The 11,544-nt window shown below is 41.5% G+C and overlaps 1 protein-coding gene across 1 annotated transcript in view; it reads left to right on the forward strand.

Moving 5' to 3' along the window:
• EVA1C (eva-1 homolog C (C. elegans)) overlaps positions 1-11,544 on the forward strand; it is a 46,103-nt gene that overhangs the window by 9,718 nt on the left and 24,841 nt on the right. Inside the window, 1 exon segment of the mRNA XM_009328014.1 lies at positions 11,470-11,543. Coding sequence (XP_009326289.1) covers positions 11,470-11,543 — 74 coding nt within the window.

The raw sequence follows: 11,544 nt of genomic DNA on the forward strand, positions 1-11,544 counted from the left end.
TGTCCTCACATTGTTTTTCTCAGTGATCACTTGCAGCTTTCACATTTCAGATCAGGTCCCAATCCAGGAGACTGAAGACTGCTGTGAATTTTGCTAATTCTCCAGTCTCTGGGAGCCAAAATCCTAAATACTCTGGGCTCCCAGGAGACTGTCAGAAGTGAAGAGGGACACATTTTTCAAGAAACCACAGCCACATGACAGCCGTTTCCTCACAGCTCCTCTATGTTCAAGGACTGGTTCCCAAAACAGGGAAAATAAGGAGCTGGCAAAACCAGCAAACTTATATACTATATTTATACTTAACTTACATACTATACTTAAACTTAACTTCTATACCTATACTGGTGCTATAGAAAGCCAAAACCCAACTGCCTGCTACCACTGCTGCTGAGGGAGAGTTGGTTTTGCTGGGGACGGTGGCACTTGCTCAGGAGCGTGTACCTTCCCAACAGCAGGAGTCACTGCTCCCTCGTCTCATCCCCCTGCCCTCCTTGCTGGCAATGGGAAAAGTGCTCGGCTCTCCCCTTGGCTCTCTGTCCTAGCCCTGCTCCTTCTCCCACCTTTTCTCCATCTGCTGCAAAAGTGAACTGACCTCTTACCCATCTGGGAACAAATTCCTTCTCTCTGGCAACACTGAGGAACACCCGTTCACCTTTTTTTATACCCCTTTCTTCCTCTTCTTTTCTCCATGCTACTTTGAGCTTAGGCTTTCTGCTTGAACTGGCCTCCTTTGCTTACTTCATCAGTCAATCTCCCTTTCTTTACCTTAGTCTCAGCCAGGTTTTCTGGGCAGCTTTCAAGAAACGTGGCTGTAACCGAAGATCAAAAATGAAGTAACTGTGTGATTGCATAATTGGGCTGAAGAATGACTTTCTGGATGTGAACAGAAAAAGCAGCTGCTGCTTAGGTAGAGCCTTTTAATCTTTCTCCACTGGTGTCAACTTTTCTTTTTCCAGAGCAGCTCAGACAGAACTAGGCATTGCTTTAACTCCATGGGCTTCATCTTCTGACCCAACAATAGAAAACAAATGGATCTAATGAAAAAGCAAACCAGTTCACCCAAGAAATATAATCTGATCCTGTGGCCTTTCTGCATTAAAAGTTTCCATTAAGTTCTGTGGCATTCACCCATCCCAGATTCCCCCAGGCAAAAGGAAAGCAAACAAATGCTTCAAGCAAATGCTTTGTTTGTAATAACATGGCAGGATCAATCATGACCGACCACAATGATGCAGAGGTTTTTTTGTTGGTTTTGTGTTGGTCAGATAAAATCCCATATAAATTTTCTTGAGTCGTTTCTGTTGACTCACCATGGCAAGTGGAGCTTGTCCTTCCACCAGGATATTTAAAGAGGTGCTAAAAGGAGTGATGTCAATGATGCATCTTCTTGAGACTGCCTTGTAGAAGTCAAATGAAAATTTTGGTTGGTTTGTTTAAAGAAAAACATTCCATTTTAGAAACATGTTTTGGTAATATGGGAGTTAAACCTCAAAGTCTGGTTTAAAGTTTCTCAAAGTGGAGCAGGTTTGGATCTGGGGTTTGTTCTGTGGAACAAAGAGGTGTGTCACAAGTGAGATTTTAGTTTAGATCATGGTGCTGAGATCCAAGGTTTTGTTTCAGACCTCTCTCTGCAGTTCTCACTGCTTTCCTGAGGAAGTGTAGCTTATGAAATCCCATTTTAGATGTGGATTTTGCCTAATACTTTTTGTTAAATCCACTCATCAGGTTTAATCATCCTTGTTAGAGAAGTAAAAGCTTTGGTCTTATTAAGTTTCCACATTTTGTGAGCATAAGCAGCTAGGCCTTACTAGCATCCCCAAGAAAGGATGCTGCTCCAAAAGCTCTCCTGAAGTGAGTTAAAGCGTAGTGTGATGCTCCTACCCCTACAACACATTGGGAAATTCAGGCATGAGACACAAACCTATAGGAAACCTGACTTCCTGAGCTCCAGTGCTCAGAGACCAACATGTTTGAGTCTTCTTTCAGATTCTTACACCTTTGGGGCAGGAACTCTCTTTGTTCTCACTGTGCAGGTTGCTGGCATCTGATACATCATATGTTATTTTTATTCAAAATAAATAGCAGGGATTAGCTCCCCCCTGCCTTCCTATTCCATCTGCTGCCAATACCCTTCTTAGTAAGACAGAGCTTCCAGACAGTCTCAGCTTTATTAGAGAAAGGGGTTACAGACCTGTTCCAAATAAATACTCAAGAGTTCGATCGAAGTGTCCCCAGACAGAGAAAGCACTGTCTGACCAGTCACCAGTTACCAGAATTCTGTCATCTGCCAACCATAATCTACAATTAAAATTGAAATATTTTGATATATTATCAAACACAGAGAAAATAGTGTCTTAAAGGGGGCCGAAGAGCAGAAGGAGGAATGGTTGCGCCTTATTTGTTCAGCATTGGTGAGTCATTTCATCTGAATTTCTGTGCATTTTAAGAGTTTTGTTTCAAAGGTCTATTGTGTGGCTTCTGGCAACAAATTAAATACCAGTGATGTTTGGCTCTTAATTTAGAATTAATTTTAAAACATCACTCATAATATAAGACCTGATTGAAAGCCTGTGGTCACTGGAAGAATTCCCAAGGATTTCACTGAGCTTTGGATGAGGGTCTCAACCCACAAATATCTGTTTATTTTTCTTCATTGTATTTATTCTTGGTTGGGAAGACAAGCATTAATTTTTCAGAATCATTTTGCAATTTTGGACTTTTCATTTCTTCAGGCTAAAACTGAGTTGGGGACAATGAAATGTTGTCAAGAAAATCATCAAGCTATGAGGGTAAGGTGGGTGGTTTTTTTTTTTTTGCTTTTCTGGCTTGGACTCGCTGTACAATAAGCCATCATAACACTGCAGATCTGTGAGCTGCCAGAGGATGGACTTAGTGATTCAATAGGCAAATTCCCTGATCTCTAATTTGTCTGATTTTTTGAGTGTCAAATATAAATGGGAATACAAAAAATGCAGAGTTTGAGTCACAGTTCTGTTTGCAAAATGAAACCTGTATTTTGTTTTCTGAGGAGCTGGCAATGAACAGCACACACCACACCCCCCCAGGTTTGCATGGAAGTTCAAGTTCATAAATCCAAGTTTTCAAAAAAATATTTTCCTCTAGTCCCTGAGGTTCTCCTGCTTGCGGTCTTTGGGAAGATTATAACTTTGCTGTCTCTTGGGCATAATGATTCACTCATTCTATCTCCAGAAGCAGTTGCTGCCCGCTGAGCTTTTCTCTTGTTACTTCTTGTGAATGGCACTGGAAGAGGCTACTCTGTCTCCAATCAAAAGAAGGATTTTTTGGCAAGGGCAGAAAAGAGCCTCACAGTCTCCCTTAACAATGTTGTACCTCTTGTCAGCACCTTAGGCTAGGAGGGAGAAAATCTTCCTTTTCTACTGTAATAGTTCCGTATTAAGTCCCAGGACAAGTGTTTGCCCCTATGGCTTCGTGGAATAGCTGAGAGAAGCCTAACTGACGGTAGCATGGGGTTTACTACAGACCAAAATCTTTGGAGATCAGTAATAGTTTGCCTCTTCCTAACACAAGAAGGGAAGAAGGAAATAATAAAAAGAAAAAGTGAGTGAGAAAAAGGAAGTGCATAGGGATCTCTCAGATTTCCTCAGAAAGGCATTGGGATACAACGAAAATAAGCATCACTCCTGTGAGACAACACAGGGGAATATGAAACTGTAGATCTGAAGGAAACAGAGAACAGCTGTGGCTGGATATGAGAGAGAGAATGGGCATCTGGTCTGTGAGTGCAGGATTCATGGATTTTCCCACTCTGCAAAAATTTAGTACACGTAACCGCAAGTCTGAGCTGAGTGGCATGGATATGAAGAGGTTATGTGGTTCCTGGAGAAACAATGCCCATTTGGCATAACCAAAAAGTTACAGGAGATCTATACTTTCTTCGTGATGTCTTGGTTTTATTTTTCTCGAAAGAGCTCATGCTTGGCTTCTTGCGTGTGCTGCTACTCACTGAATAAACCCTGTTCACATCCTAGAGTTTGAATGTGTTTTTACGCTGAATTATCTGCTGGTTACCTGGGTCCTTTCTCCAGCTTAAGTGGAACCAAGCTCTTGCTTAATTTGACCCTCAGATTTAGCAGGCAGTGAGAGTTAGGTTCAATAAGATGGTTATGATCCACGTTATGATCCATGAGGTATGACTGTGAGGCAAAAAATTAAGACAATTTCCTTAGGAAAGCGCACATGTTGATAAAGCGGTTCATGGAAAACCTGACGGACATCTTCATCACTGATGCCTGCTTTGATTGCCATACTATCCCAAAAGCATGTTCACTTTTAACTTAAGCAATTTTATTGAAGGCTTAATCCTTCATCTGTCATTAAGGCCAGTGAAAACAAATTGCTCTATTAGCAGCAGGCTGATTAGCACTCCAGTGTAAGTATGCTGTCTCTTCAGCAGCCAGTTGACTTTTTGCATTGGTCAGTTAGATTGAGTTGGAAGTCACAGTTCTTAATTTGGCCTGTCAGCTCAGGCTTCAATTTTCATGAAACTTGTATGAACTTTATTTCTCTGAGCCCTGTACCCCTCAGGTTTGAAACTGGCCATTGAGCTTAAAAGTTGTTGAGTAAGGGAATGGCAGGTAGACAGAGATCACGATCTCATAAGCTTCATCTCCTTTGGAAATAGTCAACTGAAAATTCTCAAGGACTGATTCTAAGAAAAGCAACAGCTTTGCATGCTCTGAAACCAAACTAGACATTTGGAAAGGGAAAGTTTTTTTATGGTCACTAGCTTATCTAGTGACCAAAACTAGATTACCACTAGTTTTTCCAAGTGAACATCTATCTCCACATCAAAAAGGTTTAAATAATATAAAAAATACAGTGATATGCAAAAATGATTTTCCTTGCATGGCAAACCAGCTTTTCGTGCCATCTCCTGCAGTACAAGCAAAAGGATGAACTTAGCAGAATAGCAGTCACCTGTAAAGAGTATGAGTGTTGAAAGGAATAGCGGAAAAAGGCACGCTGAAAAAAAAAACAGCGATGGAGGGAAATTAAGTCAAATTACTGACTATGCAAGAAAGCATATATCAAGCAAGTATGGATTTTTATGTGTATCTGCTGAGTGAAGCTGTCATGCTCATTTCTGAACAGTGAGTAGAGTAAACAATGCTTCTGCCTAAAGGTATTTCTTACTGATAGAAGACTGTAAGACCAAGTTTGGCTGGAATGATTCAAACGGTATGCTTACAAGGCACTTGGATGAAAAAGAATAAAATGATGGGGCAAGAAACATAGCGTTGTGAATTTCAGAAACAGTGTCTTTCTGGATAACATTTTGCCCTCTGTTGCAATTACTAATTCTGCAAAAGAGCTACCACAGAAAGAACTTGCAGACAACTGGGGTAAGAGACTAAAGAGAATTACGAGAGGCAGATCCTTGCTTCTGTGAACGGAGCCAAATAGGCACTGTCATATCCACACGCACAGCCCGGCTCTGAAAGCAGTGATTATGTAGTAACCCTGAACAGCATGGGCTGTGGCATAGCTGCTTCTAAAGACCAGTGGAGGGTGTGGCGGGGGGGGATGGGGGAGGAAACTTAGGGGTTAATTTCTCTTCAACGCTTCCTTCACAAACCAATGGAGAAAATATTGCTGGAGAAATACTGCAGCTGGATCCCAAATATCAATAAATATCAGATTGATGCTTCTAATGGTGTTTGTAGTAGAGTTTATCAACAATTCTGTTATCACCGCATGAGATCTCTTCCTTCAAACTTGCCAGTTTTGCTTGTGTATTTTTAATGACTGTTGGCACAATTCGGCATAAAACTGCGGGAGCTGATTTACCAAATGGGTTAGCCTTCTGGGACTCCCACAACGATATGTGTGCTATTTCAATCTACTTTGATCTAAAATGTATTTGTATGTCTTTAAAAAGAGCTAGCAAATTGCTGTGCTAATTAAGCTAGATTGAACGATGCACATTAACTAACATTACTAAATCTGTATATGAAGGCCTGAATCTGAGAATCCTTGTAAGCTGTGTGCTACTCAGCTTCAGGCTTTAAAAATATTACATTGCAAAGCTGCTCTCGTGCCAAGAAGACATTACATCAGTCAACGCTGAGATTGCATTTAATATGTGCTAGGCATTAGACTCAGCTTGAAATGCTGTTCTCCTTGATGCGTCCATGTGGTGAGGTTCATGCCAGTGCAGTGAGGCTGGACAGAATATACACATTTCTTTTTCACTCTAATGCTGACAACTGAAAAAGGGCCTTAAGGCCTTGTGTTAGCATCCTCCACCATAAGGAATGAATCCAGCAAATCTGAGTACCCTGTACTCTCTTGTGCCATACGCAGGAGGCGTAACACATCACTTGGCTGTCCGCTTCCAGGCTTTTTGGTAGTCTTTTTTTTTTAAACTGAAACTTTCTAAGTTCCCAGCTTTTCAGTGTTTTTAAGAGAAAAAAAAAATCTTTCTGGATTTTCATGCCTTCAGGTTCATTACTACCATTATTGTTGCTATTAAAAGCAATAATGCCAGGAGCAAATGTTGAGTATAAAACCTATAACCTTTTAAGAGCTTTATTTCGCACAAAAAGATATCTATTTACAGCCTTTACTCTCTTAGGCCACTTATTTTTGTCTGTCATTGTTATCACAGTTTATCAGTCCTCCTTTGCAACAAGAAGTGATCAGTAAGGTTTAAAGCTTTGTTCAGCTGCTCAGTCTCAGTGTTTTGTGTGTTTTTCTGGTGCTATGTTTTTTTAGTTGAAGTTCTTTGTCAACACAGTGGAGCCTGTGACTAATTCGGCTAATTCTGGAAGAAAGGATTACGCTTGGATTCTGCATTGGTGTTTTGAGTCTCAGTAAAAAGTTACAATGAGTGAGTAGTCTGGGTTATGCAGACAGTTGGGTGGGATGATACCTTCTGGCCTTCAAATCAATGGGATCTGTTTATTGCCATATGATTCAGGCTTAACTTCTGAGCCAGTCTGTAACGTCTTGTACGAGATTTTGTATGCAGAGCGCCCCATACATGGCTTATAAATGTGTGTCTTGGATAAATGGGAAAGCTCCTAGCGGGGCTTTCACACACAGGCGTAGAGGTGTTATTGGGACACTGCAGTATTGTTTTTCTAGTTTAGACAATTCTCACAGTAGTTGACGTTTTTTTAAATAAAGTTTCATATTGTTTTAAAGAAGAGTGACATTTATTGTTTTTGGAAAAAAAGAGGAAACCTGTAGTCCTCCTCATTGCAGAGTAACGCTTGAAAAAGTGACTGCCGTAGCTAACCACCACCTCCCCCTCCATCACCCAACAACCCAGAAAACAAAGAGAAAAAACCCAACATTAGGTTTAAAACATTAAGTCATCTAAGGATTTTTATAGGGTCTGCTTAAGATTCTGTTTGCTCAGGGTAAGAAACTCCATAACTCACAAGTCTTCGGGTTTCCCGGTCCAGGTGCACGCACAGCCATGACCTCACTCCATCCATGCTGGGGCGAGCCGTGGTTGTGCTCCAGCCCTCCCTGTGCCCTGCTTTCCAGGGGAAGGGAATCTCCTCATGTGCTGGCCGGAGGGGAGACGGCGAGTACTTCCTATGCAGGGGACCAGGACTTAGAGGTGTGTTGTAGTCCAGGCACAGCCTCTAGCTCCCATATTAGGTATTTTTAAAAAAAAGTTTTTTCAGAATCCACAACTAACAGATATTGATTAATTAAACAAATACAAAACGAGAGATTCTGAACAACAAATAGTGCCCTGAAGTGCCTGTAGCCCAGCCGATGTGCTGGGCCGGTGCCTGAAAGTGACATAATCCTGCTGTCTGATTTGGATGGTGACACAACCCTGCTGTCTATTTTGGATGACCTGATTTAGTTGCGCCAGTTGAGAGAAATGCAGAAAAGGAAGCATGCCTCAGAAAGAGTGACAGACCCATTCAACTGTTACAATGCCCTCTCTCCTGATAATCACGGCTGTTATTAATTGTAGAGATAAGAACATATTTTTCCCCTAGCCTTACATTGTCATTCGGCTAAATTTGCTGCCTTGAGGGAAGTGTGTTTCTGTACAGAATTTGGTAAACAATACAGGGATACTCATGGTCTCAAGAAGATGAAGCTTTCTAGCAGGGTGACTGCAAGGCCACGCTGCCCAGGAAAGGAGGGAAAGCAACTGGAAACTGCTCCCTCCTGTGCAAGCACCACTCCGGGACCGAGGTGAGAGGCGGCAGCTGCTGAGAAAAGTTTATTCCCTTGCCGAGTGCTGGGCAGACAGCGCCCCAGTATGTGAAGAGGGCCAGCATGAGGAGAGGAAAGAAGCTGGAGTTTTTCAGGGAAGAGCAGGAGGAAATCGTGACTTTTCGGGTGGGAATTCTTTCTCAGCGTGGGCTGTGAGCTGCCCAGTCAGCACCGCTTTTCGCAAAGAGCTGACCACTCCACCTGTGTCTACGTAGTCTGTGTGTGTAGTAATAAAAAATGCAGGTTTATGTGGTCTGCCATGTGAGACGAGCAATTTAGGTTCTAGTACGTCACCACTTTTCTTATCAGAGAACATTAGGTTTCAGCCAATTTCCATTACTGTTTTTATTCTTTATTGTGTGCAAATAAGCAAGGATTTTAATAACAGCAGAGTCGCTTTAAATGCCGCTTGGAAAGCTGGAGAGCACGTTGTCTTACTTTCACCAGTGCATTTAACGCTGTTTTTACAAGTGGACCATATTGCTTATAGAGAATCAGAGCAAGTTTTTTATAAAGGCATTTTTTTAAAGGATTGAATAGTTGCAATTGTTGGAGAAAGGTGCTTAGATACTGGATTAGGAATTTGCAGGATCAAAGTAGCAGTTAAGATGCCAGGGAACTCATCCAAATCAGAACATAGCTGATATTCTTTAGGGAATACTGGGCTGTTTTGTATACAGCTCTCTTGGCTCCAAGTAACTTAAAACCTGGGGAATCGAAATGATTACAAATATCGGGCTAAATCTTTCAAGGTGTTGAGTGCCCACAACTCAGATTGGGCTGAATATTCTTTTACACTGTGGCCCTTTATGCTATGATGGCAATGTCAAAGGCATTCAGAGGCAGTAAATGTCACTGGAGGCCCCTTTACAGTATCGGACCGTAGCAAAGTCACTTGGGTGCAGTTGGGCATTCGGCCCATTTTCCTGGCAATAGCCGGCACCTTTCAGGAGCAGGCGGACAGAGGAGTGGCTCTGGCAGGAAAGCTCAATTATTTGTGATCTCAATTACACAGAAAATGTAGGGGATGGATTTGTTTTTTTATTTTTTTAACCTGTGAGAAGCCATGGGGATTTCTAATGGGCTGGTCTCCTTGAGATCTAGACTGCAAATACAGGGCATGAAATTCTCTTCGTCCTGATTTTAGTGCCAGTGTTCAGACAGAGTTCAATGAGGTGAGGAACTCACCTACATCTTTGCTGCACTGGAAGGTGCATCTAGCTGACTCCTGTTCTCTCCTGGGCTCTAGATGAGAAACAGCAGAGACAATAGCGGAGCAGGCTTCTCCTTTCTCCAGACTTCGTAACTGATAGGGGAGCTGAATTTTCCTATCCAGTTGCACAGCTGGAGCTGGAAAAGGTGCCAGAGAACCGAAATATTTTATTTAAAGTACTCCATTTACTTGGAGTACTTTAAAAACCTTTTTTAAATTGCTTGTCTTTGGTGAAAGGTTTAAAAAGGGCAAAAAGTCTGAAAAATAAATGGCATGAGCAAACTCTTTTTTCAGTATTTTCTTTGAGAAAACTAATTTTTGTTTTAGTGGTACAAAAATCTTGTCATTCTAGTTCTGATTCAGCCACCAAAACAAGAAAATACGGTTTGGGTTTTTTTCTCCATTATACTTAACAGCAATAATGTTGCTGTCACCACAATGGGGTAAGCAAGGCTTCTGAGGAGAAGATACTACCTTTTGTCTTCAGTTAGACTAATTATATGTTTGGAAAAGAGGCAAAGGTAGGAAAATTACAATTTTTGAAATTAGATATGAATGTAATCATGGTCTCAGTTTTAAAACTTCTAAAAATCTTTTCGCAAATAAATCAGTGGAAGCTCTTAGTTCTTTCTCATTACTTAATATGTTGGGTTTGGAGAATTTTGTTTGGGTTTTTTGACGTGAATGTGGATGAACTTGGTGTTCTAGAAGTTGGGAATTGATTTTAGAGAGAATTATACAGAATTTAATGCATGTATAAGAATAAGGAAACTATTCAAATATAGTTATTGTATGCACATTAATAAAAAGTTTGGCTAATAGTGGAAGAATTAGAAAACAGATTTGCTTTGATTGTTGTATATTGGGTTGTCATAAAACTCATGGGGAAGAAAGTGGTTTGGGGTCTAATTTCCGTGTGTTTGTGGATGAGGGATGAGGAAGGATATTGCTTCATTTGTAGACTGGTATTTTGTACCCTTTGTGTCTCCTGTCCCTCACACCTCTTCTTCCCCTTCACCCAGAAACCTTTTCTGCTTAAAGATAGATTTCACTCAAGTGTGACAGAGTGGTAGAGATATTAAAGCTTCATAAGTGTAGGTGAGGAACGTCTTTGAATTAAGTTACCCCTAACAGTTTCCCATTACAAAGGCTAATTTTTAATGGTCAAAGGTAGCAGCCTGCGTGTTTCCGTTAAAGTGTTCTGCAGAACAGAGAGAAGGGCAGTAGGAGATTAAATTTATAAATATTTGTGGTGATAACAGAAATCTTGGCTAAAGAAACAATACACAATGAAATACAAATCAGAAAAACAGCTGTCCTTAGCTCTGCTGCTCATGGACTTACTTATTAGAAGATGCAAACGGATGGTACAGGTGGACAGCTGCATACAGATCCTACCTCCCCCTCTCCTGGTAACACCGACAAACTCTCTAGCAAATACAGACTTCTATGTATCTTACTTCTGGGTTTCTGTCCAGCACCTGCGGTGTCCAGCACTTATGGACCACCTTTCCTCTGTTATCCTACCATCTGATTCAGTGATACAGAGAGAATCACTTTTATTCTCACTTGTGTGAAACACAACTGTCTAGGAGCCCAGAAGTGCAAAGCATCAGTGTAAGACGAGGTGTAAGGAATACCTTAGCCAGCTGGAATGCAAGAGTCTAGCCCGCAAAACCAAGTAATAGCCCTTCCGACTTCTGCAAGCACGCCCTGGGATTGTTAGCAACAACGACTGGCAAGGGCCTGAGCCCATTTATTGTCTGTGAAATGACATCTCCGACATAGTGCCGCTGCTGGAGTGCTGGTAGGGCTCTGACTCACTGCCACGCGACCTCTTGTTTTCCAGACCTGAGCATTACTAGCATGTAAAGGTTGACCCATTCACAGAACCATGTGGTGTGGCAGCGGGCCATACATATAACCTTGACTACAATGCCCTTTCCAGAGACTGATTGTGGTTTTCTTATTATCTAACGAACTTGTCATTTCCTGTACTAGTTGTAACAGAGCTGAATATTTTCTAGGTTACCTAACCAAACTGCTGCAAAATCATACTGCCTATGCCTGCGATGGGGAACATTTGAGTCTGCACTGTCCTC

Source organism: Pygoscelis adeliae, unplaced genomic scaffold (genome assembly GCF_000699105.1).
Source record: "Pygoscelis adeliae isolate BGI_AS28 unplaced genomic scaffold, ASM69910v1 Scaffold154, whole genome shotgun sequence".
Lineage (NCBI taxonomy): Eukaryota > Metazoa > Chordata > Aves > Sphenisciformes > Spheniscidae > Pygoscelis > Pygoscelis adeliae.